Source organism: Crotalus tigris, unplaced genomic scaffold (genome assembly GCF_016545835.1).
Source record: "Crotalus tigris isolate CLP2741 ecotype Arizona unplaced genomic scaffold, ASM1654583v1 scf7180000019116.999743, whole genome shotgun sequence".
Taxonomy (NCBI): Eukaryota; Metazoa; Chordata; class Lepidosauria; order Squamata; family Viperidae; genus Crotalus; species Crotalus tigris.
In genome coordinates, this window is record NW_024097382.1 from 62,912 (window position 1) to 86,407 (window position 23,496).

The window sequence follows — 23,496 nt, forward strand, 5'->3', positions numbered from 1 at the left end:
TTAGTTTTCACTGCTACTGACTGCCTGGACATGCTCCTCAAATTTTTGGCAACAAAAGTGGTTTTCTACTGTTGCTTTTCTTAGTGCTTAGAGCAGTGCTGGCTGGTTGAGGAATTATGGGAATTGGAGTCCACATGCCTTAAAGTTACAAAGTTTGAAAAGCACTGGCTTAGGAAGACAGGGACAAAGTCATCAACCTGGTTTTGTGTTTAAGGCAGAACTGGAACTCACAGTCTCCTGGTTTCTGCCTTGGTACTTTTAAAGATTACACCAAAATGTTTCTCAGTTTTTAATATACTCAACTATTTTTATAAACATCAGAAAATAGATAACATATATAAGGTTAAAGAAAGGAAAATCATCTTATTTCTAAAATCATTATTTTAAAATTGTTTTCAGTGTTATGGCGTGTATTATATTTATTTGTTGGCAAGAAATTTGTAAGAAGCAAATTCTTTTCCATCTCATTTCTTCCATCCCACTTACATATTTTCCCTGCCTTCTCAAGATGAGGTTCATTTTGTCTAGTCAACAGGATGCTAGAGAAACTTGATTGTTAAACAAAGCAAACAATAAGTGAAACCACAATTGTGTTTATGATCTTATTTCAGAACTTTCCTTTGCTCTACAGCAGCGGTTCTCAACCTATGGGTCGCGACCCCATTTGGGGTCGATCCACCATTTCACGGGGGTTACCAAGCAAGGCTGTCCGCCATTTTTTTCCCCCTTTTCTGGCTGGTGCCTTACCTCCCTTAGGCTGGGCCAGCTGGTGGCCCAGCCGGTGGTTGGCCTACTCCGTCTCTGCCGCTTGCCAGCTACGCCTCGGCTGGCGCAGGGGGCAGCACCATGCATGCGTGGTGCTCCCAGGCAGGGAAAGTCCTCAACTTACGACCGGTTGGGTAGTCCTTGACTTACGACCTGTTTAGTCCTCGACTTACGACTGGTTGGGAGTCACGGCATTAAAAAGGTTGAGAACCACTGCTCTACAGACCTGCAAAGGTCGTAAATGTGAGGACTGGTTGTAAAGTTGTTTTTTCATCACCACTGTTACTGCAAACAGTCATTAAATGAGATAGTTGCTAAATGAGGACAAGCTATATAATATCTTAACACAGTGAAAAGATTGTATTTTTATATTCACAAATAAATTTATTTCTGAACCCAAAGGACTGCGTTCAAACTTTCTTTCAAAGTTATCTCAGATGCTATCCTGTGCGTATTTATTGGAAGGAACATCTGTCAAGTTTATTAAGGTTTGTTCCAGATCAATTTTTCTTGTGCACATGCAAAATCTCTGTCCTTGCAAAACGCAGCCAAGTTGGATATTGGTTTCTATCTGAGAAGCAAGGAATTTTAAAAGCACATGATTTGAAAGGTAGGATTTATTTACATTCACAATCAAGCTGGGATTCTTACAAAAAAAAGAAATTAGAAATCTGTAACAGCCAAGTTTTTGTAACTGACATTCTTTGGTTCTTTGACAAAGGAAATCATATCAATGTACTTTTTCTAAAAATTCCATTTTGGATTTCTATAACAAAAAATATCCTGTTATCCTAGATAAAACCTGTTATTTGTTTAAATCAATCATATAGCTGCTCATCTCACATATGTGACTCTGGGTAGCTAAGAAAATTTTAAAACTACACCAAGCAAGAGAAAAACAATAATCAAGAACAGAATGAGCATAATATGGCAACCAAGAAGACCAGCAATCAACTCATCTACGTTTTAACTAACTTTCTTGCCCCACCCCCATGCTTTGGAAAAGTCAGATGTTAGGCTTTTTGGAAAAGCCAACAGTGTTTGGAGGCTTAACATGTCCCATCAGCTTAAGAACACTACCTGTGACCTCAGTAAGATGCCATTATCCAGAGGTCACCTATTTCAGAAAAGTGAATTCATAAGCTACTTAAGATTGATCCTTCTTTAACTGATTCCTCCTCACTCACTCCACCTCCTCCGTAGGATTTGGGGCAGTGCATCCGAGCAGCCCTTTTCTGCCTCAATGCACCTCAATGCACATGCATAGGAAGGATACCTAAACTTTGACCAAAACTTGTAAGAATTTCCTTCAGGCATACACAGTGGTTTTGCAGCCCTGATCTTAAAGCACGTGCGTTGTGCTACCATACCATGCAAGCTTAAAACGTGTGGCTTGGTTTTATAATGCGAATCCATCCAGTGTGGTTAGCCTGTGGTTTGGTATCTTAACACAAACCTCAGACAATTGAGTTAATCCTGTAAATCAAAGCCGAGAGGACCACAACACATCACCGCTAAAGCGCACGTTCTTCATTACTGTACTTGAGCCGAAAACGGGCTCAGAGGTCTGCCCGAGGGGATCTGATAGACCGTTTGTCTTCGCCGCTAGCAGATATATCCCTCCCTGCACTTTCAGCGTGCTCCGCTCTACCATGCGAGGGTGCGCGCGCAGGTCGGAGTTGCTGAGGCAGGAGGGAGGGAGCTGTAATTTAGGAGTCCCCCCCGGGCGTGAGGGCTTCCTTTCCTCAGCGGCTCATTTTCTTACCTTTAGCGGCTACGCCGGCTTTGGCCTTAAGGCGGCGCCATTATGAGCTCCCTTAGCGGAGGTAGGCTCCGTACGGTTTAAAAAGCAGGTAGGGAACAGGAAAGGCTATCGCGGGCTACGGGGAAGACGCTGCTCCGCGTCTTTTGATCTTTCTCGGGAGCGGAGGAAGCAACCCTGAAGGGACCAAGCTGCTGCTGAACTTGGAAGCCGGATGGTTTCTCCCGCTGGTCCCTCCAACGTGCAAGTATCGCCGCGGCGCTCACTAGCCGCAGCGGCTCCTTCTTGCCTCCTGAAAATACTTCGCGGCTAGCCGTGGGGCGCTCTTGGAGCCGGGAGGGAGCCAAGCGGCGCCGTCGAAAGCAGCCACCTCGCTGACGCAGCGGTGGGCTTTGGACTCTCCAGCCACAGCGGAGAGGCGGGGGGATCCTTTGATCATTCAGTGCTGGAGGAGTCCCCAGAGAGCCCTTCCCATGGAGGGGGGGAGAGTACGGCGAGCGAAGCAAGAGAGCCGGGAAAGCAGCGTCCATAGGTACGCCGCGTCCTCACCGAGCGCGCCTTTCCGCCCGGGATTGGGTTTCGAGGAAGGGGCGTGAGGGTCAACTGGTTTTTGCTTGGCGTGCACGGTGTGGCCCCGTCAGGTGTAATGAAGGAAGAAGGGCTTTGGGATGGGTTCTGGAACTCCTTTTCTTTCCAGCAAAGGCTAAACTTCTCCAATTTTCCTTTGTTGGAGCAGCTGACCTCTCGTTTAAGGACTGCGCGCCTACTTTTTAATGGGAACAAGTTTATCTGGGAGAGCAAGGTGTGTTTGGCTTTTATATTAGGTCAACCGAGGTTGTTTGTTTGCTTGACCGAATCCTGTTTTAAGGATTTTATTACTAGTGGCTGTATTTCCGCAACATGCTCAAGCGCAAATAGGCAACCATGTTTTAATACATTTTGTTGTTGTTGTATGAATACAAATTTCCTCAGGATAAAACTTTTTTAATCCTTGGGTAATCTAATACTAGCATTTCCTAGTTTATTTGAAAAGAAATAATGACAATATATCTTACCTTCCGTAGGAGAGTTAAATTTATAAAATGGTGAAATAAGTAAGATTTCCTTATTTGGAAAATACTTTATTTTATGTAGGCTCCAGGAAATTCTCTTTCTTTTGTTGGAGTTAGCATGAAAAGCTTTTAAAAAGCAGAATGAGATGATGAGTTATTTAGGTAGATCTCCTCTCAATCTACTGTTCACAGTTGTACTGAATGAATGTTGAACAATTTCATTTTATTATTTTAAGGGTTAATTGAAGGAAAGCTCTAGACTCAGACAAGAATATATTAAACACTATGCAGAAGATGATAGTTCCTGGAACTAAATATGAAAAGTCTAAATGCTGTAAATTACATAGATTTTCTGCAGGCGGAAAGACTTGTTTTCAGAATGACGCTCACAGAGGAATAGATGAGACATCAGGAATGATTAGTATTTCCTTGTTCACAACAAAATAATGTCCACTGTCCAACACTTAATAATTCCTCTGTTGCACATCGGAATGGGAGAAAGGGTCTGAATTCAGACAAAGGGAGTTAGTTTCTCTCATTTTGGAACGGCCCTTCAGGTTGCTAATATATGTTGGCATGTTTTTGTTATTCCATGCCAGCAAACCTGAAAGGCAAAACATGGAGAGTTGAAATGTTCACTTTAATGTTTTACTAATTTACTATTATATATAAATTATTTAATATAATTTGTAGAATGATGATACAGAAGGAATGTACAATAGAAAGCAAGTGGCTTAAAACAGTTTGAGAAGACATTGTTTTTACTGGGCCTTCTTAAACTTATTTTGTATTCCTCTTTGAGAAATTTTCTGCATGCTTCTTTACCCCTTTTCATTCAATCCTGCCCAGTTCTCAGAATTCACCTGGACAAAGTCCCTGCATTTCTTCGGCAAGTTTTCCAGGTTTGCCCTCATTTGCTTTCTAGAGCTGAGTGAGAACAACTGGCCCAAGATTATTCAGTTGCCCAATGTGGGACTAGAACTCACATTCTTCCCTTTCTAGCCTGATGGCCTTACCTACTGTACCAAACTGGCTGTCTATCATATATATATGTGTGTGTGTGTGTGTGTGTGTGTGTGTGTGTGAGAGAGAGAGAGATATTTTTCCTTAGAAATGTGGTATGTTACAATTTTTTATTTCTGGTTGGACAGGCATGGATTCAAGTAACTAAAAATAAAGGAACAGAAAATACTTTTGATTGATATGCGCTTTTTTTTTTGCACGGCCAGAGAAGCAATAGTGTAAACAAATTGTTTATGTAGCAATGAAATTCTAATAACTGGTTTGGGGGCTTACCTGATACATTATTTCAGGAATCACACATTTTTTTACTTAAAAAAAAATCATTATTGTATCACTACTACTAGTAGCAATCCTCACTGAAAAATTTATATAATTATCCTTTATACCAAATTCTAGTGTAATAGGAAAAATTAATCCAAGGTTAAAATGAGAAAGAATTACCCTTGACATACATTAAAGGTACCCTTAATAGCCTTGCTGCATAATAATGCATCAAACGTTTTTTAAATAATATCAATATATCTCAGTAAATCTACCTTTATACAGGTATCCTTGAATTAAGGGAAGTCCTTGTATAACCATAATGGAGCTCAGAATTTCTGTTGTAAGTCGAGAAACCCACATGACCAATCTGATTTTACAATTTTTTTGTGCCAGTTGTTAAGCAAACACCGTGGTGATTAGGTGAGTCAATACACTTCTTTTGATGTTTTTTGCCAGAAACTAGCCAAATAGCCTGTTTCTGGCAAAAAAAAAAACAAACCCAAACATAAAGTGTCATATAACCACAGAATGTTGCAAAATTAGATCTGAATTTAAAATGTCTTATTTAAATATATTTTATGACATGGCTAGTTTCTTTCCCTATTCTGTTTCAATGCTGCTACTTTCAAAAATGCCCTTATGGTTTACACAATGTGGAAACTATAACATGAGCTTTTATTTAGAATTTATTTCAATTGCGTGAAATGCATGAAGGAATATTTAGTAACCAGGATAAGTTTTTATGCTACAGGTAGCCCTTGTTATAACAATGCTAATCATGTGACTGTGCTGCTGTTCTGGAAGTCCAGGTTACTGTTGTTAAGAGAGGACTTCACAGGTTGTTAAGTGAGGATCTCACATGACCGTGTCGTCTGACTTCCTGCCAGCTTCCCCATTGACCTTGCTTGTGGGAAGTCAGCATGGAAGGCTGCAGATTGCAGTCACATGACCATGGGGCTATAAGTATGAGATCCGGTCATAAATAACACTCACTCAGCACTATTGCAAGTTCAAATAGTGAACAAATGGTCGTTAAACGAAGACATCTGTAATATGCTCATGTTCTTTGAAAGAAGCAATTTATTGAATTGTATCTCCTGGAAATCTTACAGGTGCACTGGATTGACAGTGCAGCATTTATGGGTGCCAAGTTGTCTTTAGGATTCCCAGATGGTATGCATAGAACCTCAACATTCAACTTTTAAAAAAAATTGAAATATTCAAAATGTGATTAAACATTAATCGTCTCATGATACCTTGCAAACTGTTGACATTCTCATATAAGACCATGTGAGAAATTTGGAAATTTCAGATATTTTTAACATAATTTTTTTTCAGTTTTAAAGCTACTTTTATTAGAATAGCCATAGTAACAAAATCTAGAGATCTGAATGTGCTTTCTTTCTCTGTCTTCTATCATCTCATGAATTAAGTGGGGAGGCTGTCTGAGGTCTTATCATAGACCACTTTGCTGATCTGGGCTCAAGGTTCATTTATCTGATTGTTGTCTTGGTAGCAGATCTTCAAGGCCGTTTTCTATACTCATTATAGTTGATCAGAATGGTAGAATTGAGTGGAAAGTTAAAAAAAAAAAACAGCAACAGCAAATCCATTTCCATACTGTTTCCCAGAAATGTGCACGGTTGTGACTGTGTAATCACCAGCAATTATGTTCAACTTTATAAATATAAATGGGCAGCATATAATTGAAAACATCTCTACTACATTACAAAAGCAATAGAAGACAATAAACATTAGCTTTTTGGTACCATCCAGGCTGATAAAGTAGTTAATGTCAGCTAAAATGAACTCTGTTGTTTCATTGTGTCTGAAACCAGCTTGTTTAAAACAACCATAGTTTTTGTTAATAGCTCCTAGTTCAAATGACACAAAAATGGAAGTTTTAAGCATCTTTTCTCCTCCTTTTTTGGATAGATCCGGAAACAGGGAGTGTAATAATGGTCTCTGGCTGTTTTAGTGGATTGTATGAAATGGCCCCATTGTCCTGATAGAGACATCTGCCTAATTAGCTAGATATTTTGGAATTGAAAAACTTTATGGAATCTGTTTGGCATTATATTTGTACTTTATTTTCTCCTTCTGTTTTAAGTTTGGGTTAATGAATAATTCCCATTTAACTGCATGGTTTTTATGTCTCTGTAATCATTTTTCTTCTGAAATAGTGTGGATCCATATGGTTTTGAAAGACCAGCTGACTTTGACTACGCAACCTATGAAGAATTCTTTTCTAGATACTTAGTGGTACTCACTCGAAGAGCAATTAAGTGGTCCAAACTTTTAAAGGGAAGCACAAGGGTACAGAAAAACATAAAAGGTAAGACTATACCATGTTTAAATATGACATCGGGACAAATAGTTTTCATTTTAACTTGCAACCTTTTATTTTTTTCAAAAGGTATTTTATTACATTTTAGAGCCATCATTTCCGAGACCCTGTGCTTGTTTATCATTATTTCTCTAGCAACTTGTGTAGAAATTTGGCAATTTAATTGCTGAACAAACAAAAATAAACAAAACTGAAGTGCAATAACGCCTAGATTCTGTGGTTCATCACTGACAAATTGGTTTGATTTCTGTATAGATTCTGTCCTTGAAAGAAGTTAATCTGTTTATTGGTATAAATATTTGTTAACACTAATTATTTGTTGCAAAACTGGAACAATGAGTTGTCATCTGAAGACAAAAGCAATCTTTCTCACATAGTTTTCTAATACATAGCACTTTTAGAAAGCCTTATTTATAAATACAAGTTATTAAACAGGCGAATATAAATGCTGAATGAATGCATACAATTTATTTTTAAAGAGCGGCGCAGAGTTGTTTGCTATGAGATGGGTGGCAAATAATATCAATAAATAAATACATGAGTATAATTATATTTTAGATAGCAAACCATACTTTGAACTTCCTCATACATTTGTTTCCATCAGTTCTGTTTCTGCAATCACAAGAGAGACTCTGTGAACTTTTCTTTTTGTTTTTGCCACAGGGATCCCAAAATCACATCCGGTGCTATTCCAGGCTTCCCTAGTACTTATTGGTAGATTTTCAAAGAGTATTGAAAAATGGAGCAGGAAAGAAAAGTGAGGAAACACAATTTTACGATCAAAGTGTGTTCCATGGAAAATGAAGTCTAAACCAATAAGCTAAAACATCCATAGATTTAAGAGAGATGTACAAGCCAAGGTTTAATCATTCTGAGAACTGAAGTTAATTTGCCATAGATATCTAAACAGCAGATAATATGTACACCTATACTTTATAGCAGCTGCCTACTGATGTCAAGAAGCAAGCAAGAAGAAAAATAAATATAAAGAAAAAGACATTTCTCTGTTTAAAATATTTTGGCAAATGAGATATTAAATCTAACATGACATTATTTACTTAACTGGCTGTATGGACACTATTTGAATGATAATGTACAATTATAAAATTAACAGTACTTTATAAAAGCAGTAAGCTGAGCTGATTATATTGTCAATTAGATTAGAAAATGAAATATTGGCAGGGTTCAAAAGGGAAGTTATATTTGGCCTTTGTTCAAGTGGGAGCCCTCAACATATGCTAGACCAAACCTACCATGTTATTATACAGAGAAATCCTGATTCAGAAGGGAAGATCTGATTTGGAGTGCATGCGTGGTGCACGTATTACACTTGTCAGCAATTCCTTTCTGGAACTGTGACAGCTGCCTATTAAGTCAGGAAAAGACACACTTAAATATATGCTGATAGGCATCACGTGTGCATCTCTGTGTGCTCTGTATAATTTTTTCCTGAATCACATTGCTGCACCACACTACTAACATTACTATGGTGAAAGGAGTTAGGTTTGTTGGGCTAAGCTGCACATGTGTAATGAATATTTAAATAAGATTTAATTCAACACATCTTAATCAGCCACACAGAGATTTCAAAATTCCAGTAACACATTCTGGGCATCCAGGTGACTCCTCCTTGTAGTTAATAGACTAATCCTTCAACACTAGAAATATAAATGTAAGTATGGCCCCTACATATATATCTATGAGGAGTCCCAACATATTCTATATCCGTGGTGGCGAACCTATGGCACGTATACCACAGGTGGCATGTAGAGCCCTCTCTGTGGGCTGTCGCCCCAATCCTAGGCCTTCAGCTGGGTTTTATAAAACCTTTTCGCTTTAGGCCTCGCTGCCATGTGCAAAAAAAAAAAAAACGTTCAATCAATCAATCAATTTCAACTTCTTGCGGGGAAAAAAAAAGATCTCACAAAGTTGGAATTGATTGATTGAACTTTTTAGTCCCGCCCAGTCTGCCGTTACCACAAAAGCCATGCCCACCCAATGGGCCATGCCTTCCCAATGGGCCACACCCACCCAATGCACCACACCCACCCAATGGGCCACGCCCACCTGACGATACATAAGTGGGTTTTGGATTGCAGTTTGGGCACTCGGTCTCTGAAAGGTCACTGCTCTATATCATCTTTTGTCATTGTTTCACACTCTTGTTTCCCTTTCCTTTTTTCTTTTTTCTAATGTTCTTCATTTTGCTTAAGTCCCCCCCCCTCAGTGGCTTTCTCATTTGAGATCTGGGTGCACATGTATTTCCAATCCCCCCCTTCTCTATTCTTCTTTACAGAATGACACCTTATCGATATTTCAGAATTAGTAGCTGTGCCAGGGAAGTGTCAGCCACAAGAGAAAGAGAAGGTCAAAATATTCAGATATACTATTTCCTTTTTGGTATAAATATCCCAGAGAAAAATCTAATTTATCAGGTGGCAAGGGTGTTGTGTCCTGAGCCTGCAAAAGCAGGTTCTGGACGTTGCATTGGTCCCAGGCATTCCAAAAGCTGCCCAGGACCAGACTAAGTGGTGCCGGCCTTGTGCGCATGCACAAGGCACAAAAATGCCCCGTTACTTTTTTTGTTTTTGTTCGGGTCTCTGGTCGCTTAAAGATGCCTGCGTGCTTGTTACTGCCTGTTCTGTTTTGAGTAAAGAGGAATAAAGAGCTGTTGAACTTCGTCATGTTTACTCATCATTCGCAAGTGAACGGAGTATTTAACACTGGCAATGAAGGTGGGATTCTTTGCAAACTAAAGAAAAAGTTTTGAGGACTTACCAAGAAAGTCCTGAAGAGGGAAGATGGCGTCTGAATCAGCGTCCCAGCCTGCCAGTATAGCGTCGCTGGAGGGTGAGCTCGGCTAAAAGGACCCTTCCCCCAAACAGAAGTTTGCAGAGGAGCGAGTGGTGAAAGTAGCAAAGGTATGATGGCGAACATTTGTCATTTGGCTGATTTTGATGTCTCACACCCAGAGAGATGGAACTCCTACGTTGCAAGGATGGAGACTTACTTCACAGTAAACCAAATCAAAGAGGATGGCTTGAAAGCTGCAACTCTTTTGTGTGTTTGTGGACAGGAAGCTTTTGAAATTGCAGAGAATCTGGTGGCCCCTGCACTTCTGGAATCAGTATACTGATTTGAAGAAAATGCTAAAGGAACACTTCCAGCCAAAGTTATCTGTTACTGCTTGGAGGCACGCGTTCAAACAGAGAGACCAGAGGCCGGGTGAATCTGCTACAGATTTTATTGCGGCCTGAAGGCAAGCAGCCAGACCATGTGAGTTTAAGGATCTGGAAGAGAAGCTGCGAGATCGTTTCGTATGCGGTTTAAGGAACAGAGACTTACAGCAGAAGATTTTTGCAAAGAAGATGTCTCTTTCCAAGATGCTCTACGAGAGGTGACAGCTGAGGAAGCAGCAGGCGGGGCTGTGAAGACCATAAGGCCCACCAAGACCCCTCCAGAGTCAGCTATAGTCCATCAAGAGGACGCTAGAGAAGAATTGGAAGCAGATCCTGAAGAAGAGGTGGATAGACTTCACCAGCCAGCTGGAAAGAGGCAGAAGGAATGACTGGACAAGGCTCCAGCACCTCTTCAAAGCCTTGGGATAGAGGACGCCACAAGTGAGCTGATTGCAGATTCCGCTCCACCATTTGCAGAGCGTGTGGCAGGCAAGGCCACATCGCATCCATCTGTTTGGGTCGCCAGAAGGTACAACCTCTTGAAGAATTGTGTCTGAAAAGTAACAGGGTCCCCAGCCGACATAGGGTGGGTTTCTGCGCATCGCGCAGGAGTATTTTAAAGACAGGAACACATAAGCGCCTTAAGAAGAAGCTGTCCATCAATCTAAGGCTGCAAGGGGTTCCCTTATCAATGGAGCTGGACACTGGGTCTGCCCTCTCCATTATTTCCATTAACACATTCAAAAGGATATGCAGCTGCAGTGGCCTTCGAGTTAAACTCAGGCATCCAATCTAATTCTTACAGATTTTCAGAATTCTATGGTGTGTGTTAAGGGGGAGGCCACCCTTAGAGTACAACATAAGGATTTTGAACGTCCCCTAGATGTGGTGGTTGTTGGGGGTGAATGCATGAGTCTTATTGGACTCGATTGGTTTGAGGCCCTGGGGATCCAGGTCACTGGGCTGCACAATTTGCAAACGTTAAGCCTTGCAGAAATCTGCAAGGAGTTTGCAGATGTGTTTATTTCAGGGATAGGATCCTACAAAGGGCCCCCAGTTTCACTAAGGTTAGACCCAAACATCACGCCCATAAGGGTTAAGCCTAGGAGGGTACCTTTTCCCCTCAAAGGCAAGATTGATGCTGAGCTGGACAAACTGCTCCAGCAGGGCATTTTAGAACCTGTAGATTCTAGTCCATGGAAAACCCCCATAGTAATGCCTCTAAAGGCTAATGGGGATATATGTATATGTACAGACTACACGTGCACACTGAATAAGGCATCACAATAGCACGCTTATCCAGTGCCTGTGGTAAGTCACATTCTGGCCTCCCTCAAGGGGGGGGGCACATTTTTGCGAAGCTTGACCTGGCACAGGCCTATCAACAGCTACCTGTTGATGAGGCAGCTGCTGAGGCCCAGACTATTGTAACTCACAGGGGGGCCTTCAAGGTCAAGAGACTGCAATTTGGGGTAAATGTAGCCCCTGGCATATTCCAAAGTGTCATGGAAAGCACACTTCGAGGCATTCCTGGGGTCTGTCCTTATTTTGATGATGTCCTCATTGCTGGGGAATCATCTCAAAATTTAGCAGAGAGATTAAGGGCTGTGTTGCTTCGTTTTCGAAGAGCAGGCCTTAAGTTAAAGAAGGACAAGTGTAAGATAGGAGTCACTTCTACTGACTTCTTAGGATTCAGGATAGATGCTCAAGGCATTCACCCTGCTGAATCTAAATTGCAAGCTATCCAGAAGGCCCCAAGTCCTAAGTCTAAAAGTGAGCTGCAAGCCTTCTTGGGGCTATTAAACTTTTACCATGCATTTCTTCCACATAAAGCTGCAGTAGCAGAGCGTTTACATAGGTTTTTAGACAAGCAGTCCACGAGAAGCGTTTCAGTGTTAAAGCCTTGCTCACTTCTAAGGCAGTTTTAGTGCATTTCAATGAGCAACTGCCTGTTTGCATCGCATGCGATGCATCTCCTTATGGGGTTGGAGCTGTACTCAGTCATCTGAAGGCTGATGGGATGCAGGTCCCTGTGCCTATTATTCAAGGACTCTGTCTTCTGCTGAGCAAAATTACGCTCAAATTGACAGAGAAGCCTTGGCCATAGTCGCTGGCATTAAGAAATTTCATGATTTCTTATACGGCCGCCATTTCACGGTCTTTACGGACCACAAGCCTCTGTTGGGGCTGTTTACCACTAACAAACAGACACCACATATAATTTCTCCTCATATGCTGAGATGGTCCATTTTCCTGTCAGCATATGACTATACGTTGGTCCACAAACCAGGAAAAGAAATGGGTCATGCAGATGGCCTGAGCAGATTAGCCCTGAGCCAATTAGAGCCAGCTCCAGCTCCAGCCATTAATATTTTGTCCATTCAGGAGTTACCTGAGTCTCCTCTCAATGCTAGCGATGTGGCTGCAGAAACTGCAACTGATCACACGCTTACACGCGTGCTGATATGGGTGTTGTCTGGATGGCCTGACAAGTGCCCAGATACTGAGTTCCAAAGCTTCTGGCTCAAGAAGCATGAGTTTTCCATTTTCAAGGGTTGCCTGTTATGGGGTAGCAGGGTAATAATTCCGACCTCATTGAGGTCTAGAATCTTGATCTCTCTGCATGAGGGACATCCTGGAATAGTCAGGATGAAAGTACTTGCTCACAGCCATCTTTGGTGGCCTGGCCTCGATAAAGCCATCGAGGCCCAGTTGCACGGGTGCCAAGTATGCCAACAGTCCCGTCCTGAAATGCCTCAGGCCCCAGTACATAGGTGGGAGGAGACTCAAACCCCATGGTCTAGGGTGCATATAGATTATGCTGGTCCCTTTCAGGAGCAATTCTTCCTGGTTGTTGTTGATAGCCATTCCAAGTGGCTAGAGGTTGTTCCTGTTTCCTCCACTACTACTGCCAGAACCATCCAGGTGTTGAGAGGAATTTTTGCATCACACGGTCTTCCAGATGTTCTGGTTTCAGATAATGGCCCCCAATTTACCTCTTCTGAGTTCCAGGCTTTTCTTCAGTCCAATCTGATCTGGCATGCGACTTCGGCTCCATTCCACCCATCCTCCAACGGACTGGCTGAGAGAATGATGTGAACCACCAAAAATGCCCTCAAGAAACTGACTTACAGTAACTGGCATCACAGATTAGCAGACTTCCTTCTTGCACACCACACCACACCATGCACTGCTACAGGAAAGAGCCCCGCTGAACTCCGCTGAGGTCACATCTTATCACTAAACTGGACAGGTTGCACCCAGACTGGGTGGCTTCACAGATGTCACAACTGCAGGCACCTAGGAGACTCCAAGTGGGTGATCCGGTCTGGGCACGGAACTATGGGCCTGGTCATCTCTGGGTCACAGCTATGGTCTGCAAGGTCTCTGGGCCGCTTTCATACGAAGTCGCCTTGGGAGACAGCTGCGTTCTTCACAGACACATTGACCAACTGCGTAGGAGACTGGACTCTCACTCTTCCATTCCTGGCTCTGCTTGGGGGGGGGGAGGAGGGCTATAATATGCATTCTGAGGTTCAGTTTCACAGGCCTAACAGGCCATCATTAGCCGCTGCTGAGGCTATTGGGGATTCATCCCAAGGATTCATAAGTACTCCAGACAGGGAGTCACACCGGGGGTATCCACATTATTCACACGTCAGATAGTGCTCCAGACAGGGAGACTGACCGGGGAGTATCCACATAAATCACAAACAGCCAGAGAACAAGAATTCCAGCAGGGCCGCTGGCCCAATTCCGCAGTTGCTCCCAGAAGGAGGTCAACAGGGAAGGGGGTAGCCAGGGAGGCGACTCCTGACTCTGGTACCTTGGGCACGTGCTTGGGGGCCACAGAGTACTGGGGCACTTCTGCTACCCAGCACTCTTCATCTGCTGGCCTTGGGTTCGAGGGACAGTGTTCCCAAGAAGGATCCATTGTGGACCCGGGAACTTCCACCCCTCCAGGGTATGCTGGCTCGGACTTAGAGGGTCTAGCCAGCCAGCAGATGGGGGGTCAACCGGGTATTTGGGGCAGCAAAGTCCTGGTCTGCCTAGCCTGGTAGGCGAGCAGGTGGGCCAGGCAACCTCACCGGGGTCTCCGGAAGATTTAAGGCAGCCACACACTGGCCTGCCTCGCCGAGTAGGCGAGCAAAGGGGCAGGCAATCTCTCCTGGCCCTAGGAGGTCGCAGCGGGCCAAGTGCCCACCCAAGTGAGTTTGTGAAGTTGCTGTCAAGTTCTAAGGGTGCTGCTCGTAAAGGCCCTAAATAGGGATAGATTATTTTGTATTATTTTTTGATTTTGGATACATTTATTCCTTAGCAAGTAGAAGAGGTTTTACCTGAGGGTACCCTCGGGTATTCCACATTCCATGCATTTGATTTGTGGAACTATATAACACTCTCCCAAGGTATGTTGCACTTTTGTGCGCACAGATATGTTCCATCTAGGGGGGAGGGGTGTTGTGTCCTGAGCCTGCAAAAGCAGGCTCTGGACGTTGCATTGGTCCCGGACATTCCAAAAGCTGCCCGGGACCAGACTGAGTGGCGCTGGCCTTGTGCGCATGTGCAAGGCGTGAAAATGCCCCATTACTTTGTTCTGTTTTTGTCCGGGTCTCTGTCGCTTAAAGAGGCCTGCGTGCTTGTTACTGCCTGTTCTGTTTTGAGTAAAGAGGAATAAAGAGCTGTTGAACTTTGCCATGTTTACTCATCATTTGCAAGCGAACGGAGTATTTAACAAGGGGCATACGCTGCTATATGAATTTGTGCATTTTAAAACAAGAGCTGTGTTTGCATGTTTACCTAAGTTATTTATTTTTTCTTTCATTTTTTTCCTGTTTAGCTTTATATAATCCACTCATGGTGGTTTACTTAACAAGCCATTATTTTAAAAATTCAGTTTAGCATTATATTGAATGAAGTCACATTCTTTCTGTATAAGTGGAGGTTGTAGCATATTTACTTTACTGTTTAAGTTCTCCCCTTAAGTACATATAATTACATAACCTTGGTGATTATGGCTTCAAAATCTAAGGGACTGGTTTGGACAAAACTCAGCATAATTTTTTCGTGCGGCTGCTGATAAAAACAGGATCGCCAACATGATCGCCAACATCCGATAACGGATATGGCACAAGAAGAAGAAGGTGATTCTAAATTATAATGGGCCCCAAAATGTTGTTAAAAGACTATGATTTTCTGAATAGTAAACATTAAATTACAAACCTTCCAGGGAACCCTTTGAAAAGCATTTTTTATTTATAGTGGAAATTAGGTTCTCTATTCTGAGAAGCAGAAAAATAGAAAAACATCAGAATAATGGAACATCTTTTCTTGACAAATCCCTTAAACCATAGGTGTCAAACTTGTGCGTCACGTGATGTGTCGTGACGTATTGCAACTTCTTTCACATTGTCAGAGCTGGGGTGGGTGCAGCCTCTGTATGATGCAACCGCCTGCAGGCCAGCACCCCTGCCTTAAACACCCCTGCCTTAAACGATGCACTGGGACACTTTCTTCAGGACACCTACACTTAGCATAGCAGTTAAGAAGTTCCTTCTACATACAAGCATGTTATAATATAGATTGGCAATGAGTCTCTGTATGCTCACAACGCAGTGTGAGGTGGCAGAATTTGGTAGTTCGAGCTGATTAACTTCTGTAGATAAGACACCATGATAGCCTGGCCAATATTCTTTCTATTTTCCAAGTTGCTCTCATGGGAAGTTTATCCTCGTCTCCATCTTTCGGGTTTTAGGCAGCTTCTTACAGTTGTTGCAAGAGGCCTGAAGTGACTCCAAAGTTACTGTGGTTATTGGTATGTCTCATCTTGAAGGACAATATGAAATTGTAATGTTGGAATGAAACATTAACAACATTGAATGCACCTTGATGTATGACAGTGCAAGATGGTCCTCTATCTCCACTGTTAATATGTTTAATATATTTTAATTATTTATAGCTTTAATTGTTGGGTATCATTATGGCATCATTTTACATGTTAAAACATGTATTTTAATTAATTTATTGCAGTTAAACGCTATATCAGAAAAGGTATTCCAAATGAGCACCGTGCCGAAATCTGGATGGTAGTGAGTGGTGCTCAGTCTCATATGGATCACAACCCAGGCTACTACCAGAAATTATTGGAAGGAGACCATAACAGCAAACTTGTCGAAACTATTATGACAGGTTAGCTTCAAAATACATGTCTATACATTTTTTTTATTGTGTGTGTGTGTGTGTGTGTGTGTGTGTGTATGTATTAGGATTTTGTTGTCCACATTTCCCTGCACAGATTTAATACATATAAGTATGACCATCTTCTTGCATTGTGGAGGTGCATGAAACAGATAATTATTGTTTTGCACAGAAACAATGGTTTTTATGTCAATTAAAACATCTTAAGGATCACTGAATTATTTCTCCTTGTCTCTCACTACCTGTCAGAAAAATTGGCAGATATGTTGCCGTTAATCTAGTACTAATTCTAATATAAAGCTCTTAAGTTTCCTGCAAGTTTAGAATTCTGTGATAAATTTTCCATTTACTTGCTGCAACTTAATTTTTCTAAATTAGTTATGGGAAGATGAGAGGTAGTCCTAGAGCAGACATGTCAAACACAAGGCCCGGGGGCCGGATGTGGCCCGCAAAGTGGTTTCATGTGGCCCGTGAAGCCATCCTGGAAACAGTGAGGGAACAGCCCCCGCTGCCTTGGCCCTGGCCCAGGCCGGCCAGGAGCCAATGTACAATTTTGTGGTGGCCATCTATGCTGAAACACATTCAGTCTTAGCTCCACAAGGCTGTCTGGAAACAGCGAGGAACCAGGAGAATCTTGAGCAGCAGTCTTGAGGAAGTGGGGCTGGGCTTGGTGCTGCAGGTGCTCAAGGGCCAGGCTGGGCATTTGACCTCTGCTGCCCAGGGCTCTGGCAGCCTGTACTACCAACCCTCCCCTCCCGCATGGCCTGAGAGGAACAGTGAGGCTCCTCCAGTGGACCATGCCTTGGCACTTGCCCTGGTCCCATCCCCTTCTGCCAGAGACCCTCAGATCTGTCCCACTCCTGCCCAGGCCCCCACAGGCACCCTTTGATGCGAACGATGTAGAGCTGGCCATGCCCATCCAATAGGCCACACCCACTCCATCCACGCCCACCCAGTAGGCCGGACCCACCCTGGCCGCACCTACCTGGCCCCTGAGGGCAACTGCAATGCTGATGCAGCCATCAATGAAATTGAGTTTGACACCCCTGTAGAGGAAGCTAAATAATGACTGAACAGTGCTACACTAGATTTTCCCAACTGTATCACAGTTGTGCTGGGATTGAGGTTCTAAAAATGTCCACAATGGGAGAGTGTAAAATTCCAACAAATCTAGACAACACTGTGTTTGAGAAGACTGTTTGAAAACAAGTGAAGCTGCTTTTCTGGGACTGCCTTTATATCATTGCATAGAAGTCTTCCTCCACCTTGTGTCGACTGGCTATTTTGGGCTGCAGCCTCTGACCCAGTTCAGCTGGTGGAAGTTTTAAACTCTGAAGGTCATTGAGGTGTGGAACACTAGGACTGAATGCTGAAATATGCTGAAATATTTTACTCTATTTTTGTTGTTGCTGCTTTAGTTTGAAAATTAAATTGCTAATTTTTAAAAAATGAGTAGTGTTTTTGGATTATCCTGATACATTAATTTGGAGGAATTCATAGGAAATAAAAAAGCAACTAGAGTGATAAGCTAATATTTCTCTGAATATGATAAATGTTAATTGACATAAGCAAATTGATACAATGGTAGTAACATAAAAAGATTTACTGTTTACAAAGCAAGTGTCCTCAAGAAAAATTAAGATTATTACTATTTGAGGCTTTTGTAACCGGCGTTTTACAGTGTGGTTGGAGTAGATATTTGTTGAAGCGGCTGAAGCAAGTCCTAACAAGGCTGAGCTAATGATAAAAACATACCAGGACAAGAACTACAGGCAAAAACTGAGTTATCAGAAAGTAATGGTCTAGAACTGTGGTGGCAAACTTATGGCACGCATGCCACAGGTGGCACGCAGAGCCCTCTCTGTGGGCACGCGCGCCCTTGCCCCAGTCCTAGGCCCTTGCCCCAGTCCTAGGCCTTGGGTTTTATAAAATCTTTTCACTTTAGGCCTCTGCTGCCGTGTGCAAAAAAAAAAGGTTTAATCAATCAATCAATTTCAACTTCTCGTGAGAAAAAAAAAGATCTCGCAAAGTTCGAATTGATTGATTGAACTTTTTAGTCCCACCCCAGTCTGCCGTTACCACCGCAGCCACGCCCACCCAATGGGCCACACCCACCCGACACCCGACGATACATAAGTGGGTTTTGGGTTGCAGTTTGGGCACTCAGTCTCTAAAAGGTTCACCATCACTGGTCTAGAATGTAAATAGTCACATGCAGGTTGCTGGAAATGTGCCAACCGGCTCATGAGCAAGAAAAAGAACTACAGGTAGTCCTCAACTTACAACAGATCGTTTAGTGACCATTCAAAGCTAAAACAGCACTGAAAAAAGTGTCTTATGACAATTTTTCACATTTATGACCGTTGCAGCATCCCCATGGTCATGTGATCAAGATTCAGACGCTTGGCAACTGACTCATTTATGCCGGTTGCAGTGTTGAGAAAATGTGACAAGAAAAGTTGTATAATGGGACAAAACTCACTTAACAAATGTCTAATTTAGTAACATAAATTTTGGGCTAAATTGTAGTCATAAGTTGAGGACTACCTGTAATCAGAAGGAAAAAGGCCTGGATAGATATAGCACGAGAATTTGATATCCCAAAGAGAAGATATTTTTGTCAATAAGAAAGGGCAAGATACAATGAACAGGTGGAGAAAGTAAATAAAGAATTTTGTTAGAAAGTTTGAAGGACAGTAAACAAAGATAGGTTTCCCACAACAAGACTTCCCCAAAATGGTTATTCTGAAATGTAACATAGTATATATACCCTAGTTTAAAAGGGAATGGGTGAAAAAAAATCACTTATTTGAAGCTGACCAACTCAAGAGACTCCTTGTGCAATGATGGGAAAGCTCATACAACAAAACCTATCCTGCCTCGATGTCCCCCTAGTTATTCAAAGGGTGTTGGTAACAGAGTAATGCAGACTGAGTAACAAATAAGGTTGTTTAAGGTTATAAGATACAGGTAGTCCTTGACTTACAACAGTTCATTTAGTGAACAGTTCAAAGTTACAATATCATTGAAAAAAATGACTTATGACCATTATGCAACATCCACATGATCATGTGATCAATTGCTTGGATGCTTGGCAATTGACTCATATTTATGACGGTTGCAGTGTCCCGGGGTTATGTGATCAGCTTTTGTGACCTTCTCACAAGCAAAGTCAATGGGAAAGTCAGATTCATTTAACTATATTACTAATTTAACAAGTGCAGTGATTCACTTAATAACTGTGGCAAGAAAGGTTGTAAAATGGAGCAAAATTCACTTAACAAATGTCTCACTTAGCAACATAAATTTTGGGCTCAATTGTGGTCGTAAGTCAAAGACTACCTGTGTTTTTCTCCGGTTTCGGTTTATGTATTTTATGGGGATGCAGGTAGTCTTTGACTTTGACTTATGACCATAATTGAGTCTGGAAGTTCCAAAGATGCTTTTTTCAGTAGGCAACTGGACTTTCTTGCTTTTTCCTTGAAGATGTTTCGCTTCTCATCCAGGAAGCTTCTTCAGCTCTGACTAGATGGTGGGGAGTGGAAGGATTTATATTGCTTGCAGACAGAAGCAATATAAATCTTTCCACTCCGCACCATCTAGTCCAGGGGTTCTCAACCTTGGCAACTTTAAGACTTGTGGACTTCAACTCCCAGAATTCTGGGAGTTGAAGTTCACAAGTCTTAAAGTTGCCAAGGTTGAGGACTTCTGATCTAGTCAGAGCTGAAGAAGCTTCTTGGATGAGAAGCCAAATGTCTTCAAAGAAAAAAATAAGAAAGTCCAGTTGCCTCCTGAAAAAAATACCTGTGGGCCAACCAGACCTGGATGACTGAGAATCTCCACAGACAATCATAAGTTGTTAAGCGGGTCATCATGTGACTGACCCAAATTTGAGTTTTTTTTTCCAGTGGTTGTTAAGCAAATCTGCAGTTGTTAAGTGAACCGATTGTCCCAAATGGGCATTTTTTTTGGTCAGCAATGGGAAGTAAACGCCAATTTCTGGCAAAAGATATTGCAAATTGCAATCATGTGATTTGGGATTCTGCAAATGGCCATACATGTGGGTTGGTTACATGACTATGGTGAGGGGGGGGAACCATCATAACTTAGAACCCAGGTTGTAAGTTCCTTGTTTGGATCTGTGATAGCTTTAAATGGTTGCTAAGTGACCAGTCAGGTTGAGGATTGCCTGTACCTAACTTTTATAGCAATAAAAATGTTTTGTTTACAATCTTCTCCAACAGAATAACTCCTTATCCAACAGTGACCATGCGGTGCTGCTCTAGAGAAAAAATAAGACTAAACCTCAATAGTATAACATTATCCATATAGCCATTTACAGGTAGTCCTTGACTTATGACCACATTTGAGCCCAAGATTTCTGGTGCTAAGCAAGGCAGTTAAGTGAGTCATGCCCCATTTTACAACCTTTTTGTCACCATTATTAAGTGAATCACTACAGTTAAGTGAATCATGCAGTACTTAAGCGAATTTGGCTTCTTCCATTGACTTTGCTTATCAGATGCTCCCTAAGAAGATTGCAGATGACAGTCCCAAGACTCCAGGATATCAGCAGCCATCATGCATACATGACAGTTACCAAGTGCCCAAATCTTGATGGGGATGCTGCAAAGGTTGTAAGTGTGAGAACTGGTCATAAGTCACATTTTCAGTGCCCTTCTAACTTTGAGCAGTCACTAAATGAATGATTGTAAGTCAAGGACTGCGTCTATAGTGCTTCCTGGCTGTTCTAAGTAAAATCCTAAAAGCAGTGTCATTTAGCCATATAACTAACGTTGCATAACTATGCAGTAACATATAACTCTTTAAGCATCTCTACAAGCACCGCTGCTACCTATACCAACCACTCTATCCTGCAGGGTTCTCTGGATCAGTTTCAGTGCCTGCTAATTTAAAATTCATGTCTTTATTAAAGGGAGAGTTGGAATACTAAATAGGACTCCGATTTGGTCACACTCGAGACAAGCCTATTTTACTGAAAACTGGGCATGCCCAGAAATGCAGACAGGAGGAAGAGCATGATGGGAAATTCTTGATACTTTAAGCCAAAATGTATTACTTAATTATCATATTTTAGCTGTCCCTTCTACCCCTTCAAATATAGCTATATATTCATACACATTCTTGTATATGTCTTTGTGGCTCTTCTGAGTCTTGCGAGAAGAGAACGTCATCATCTTAAGTGATTTAAATAGGCACCACTGATTTTTATTCCATATTTATTCTATCCAGTCTAGTTTGTGAACTACTTCTTCAAGGCAGGCTGAGAAAAGGCTAGCCCAGGAGTAGGCAACCTTGGCTCTTTTATGACTCGTGGACTTCAACTCCCAGAATTCCTGAGCCAGCATGGCTGGCTCAGGAATTCTGAGAGTTGAAGTCCACGAGTCATAAAAGAGCCAAGGTTGCCTACCCCTGGGCTAGGCGATATTGTATTGCCTTGTTGTACACCTTGTTCTATGTTGATTTCCACTTTAAGGTCATCAAGGCAAATTGTTGCCATTGTTTTTTCATATATTGATTGTAGTAAGTTTATGTAAGCAGTGTTTATGCTTGATTGAATAATGCCTTAATTTGCATGCTGGAATACTGAGACACATACAACAGGAGAACCATTTGGCTTAAAAATAAACCTAAAAAAGAACCAGGTTATATTGAATAAATTCATCGAAGAAAGAAAATAAATTATATCTGGAGAAAAACTAGACATATACAGATATACAGACTACATATACAGATCCTTAGCCAACAGATCTCAATGGAAGGTGATACAATAAAGGAAATTGAACAGGGTGTTAAATGTGGTTGGCAGGCATTCGGCAAGCTAAGCATAATTTTCAAGAACAGCCTCCCCCGATGCCTGAAGAGAAAAGTTTTCGATCCGTGTGTGCTACCTGCTCTAACCGATGAATATGCCGATGAAACATGGTCACTAACCTCACAATTAATTATACAAAAGTTACGAGTGGCGCAAAGAGCCATGGAAGGATACATGCTCGGCATTACAAGACAACACAGAAAGACCTGCGCATGGATTAGAGAACAAACGAAAGTATATGATATCATCAAGAGAGTAAAAGAATTGAAATGGAAATGGGCTGGTCACATAACAAGAAGAACTGATGGCAGGTGGACCAAGGGAGTCACAGAATGGATCCCACTTGATAAAAAGTATACATAAAAGAGACCTAAAACAAGATGGATCAATGATATCAGCAAGTATTGTGGGCCCAGTTGGCAAAAGAAAGCTCAGGACCATATTGGTTGGCAACATGAGGAAGAGGCCTTCATCCTGCAGTGGACAGAAAATGGCTAAGATGATGATGATGATGATGATGATTCATACAAGTTAGTCTTTACTCACAGTTCTTAGGAGTGATATATTTCTTAAAACTAGTGTGATTGCAAGGAAATAAATTTTACTGAACTCATTGGAAGTTATCTTTAAATGACTTTGAACAGGTCACAGCAACATGTTAGTTTAATAGAGGTAAGTTTCCCAGTCCTTTAATTTCATATATATTCTTTTGGCTAGTTTTTGTATTTAAAGATGCGGCAGTAAATGTAATTAAACCTTAGTCTTAAAAAATTATTGAGAAACTTACATTTTTATAATATAATTCTATGATTCTTTTTACTTATTTGAAGTTAAATTCTATTGGGTTCAAGAATTATTCATTAGGATACATCTAGAAGTGCAATCTGGCAAGAAATGATGGATTTTGTAGATGAAAGAAAAACATAAAGCCAAAGTAGAATTTTTCTAAAATGTTTGATGTAGGTTTTTGCTTTTGAGCAAAATATTATCTATGTTATCATTTGTTTAATCATAATTTCATGAGTAATTTATGGGGGCTCAATTTGGTTCAGTTCCCAAAACTTTGTTCCATA

The 23,496-nt window shown here is 41.6% G+C and overlaps 1 protein-coding gene across 2 annotated transcripts in view; it reads left to right on the forward strand.

Annotated features, from left to right (window-relative positions):
• Positions 1 to 2,501: 2,501 nt before the first annotated feature.
• GRTP1 (growth hormone regulated TBC protein 1) overlaps positions 2,502 to 23,496 on the forward strand; it is a 38,798-nt gene continuing 17,803 nt past the window's right edge. Inside the window, exons 1-4 of one of the 2 annotated variants that reach the window (XM_039359749.1) lie at positions 2,502 to 3,059; positions 3,264 to 3,329; positions 7,050 to 7,201; positions 16,420 to 16,578. In XM_039359749.1, coding sequence (XP_039215683.1) covers positions 3,301 to 3,329; positions 7,050 to 7,201; positions 16,420 to 16,578 — 340 coding nt within the window. In that variant the 5' untranslated portion in view covers positions 2,502 to 3,059; positions 3,264 to 3,300. The remainder of the gene's footprint in view (positions 3,060 to 3,263; positions 3,330 to 7,049; positions 7,202 to 16,419; positions 16,579 to 23,496) is intronic. The other variant, XM_039359748.1, reaches the window with a different exon arrangement.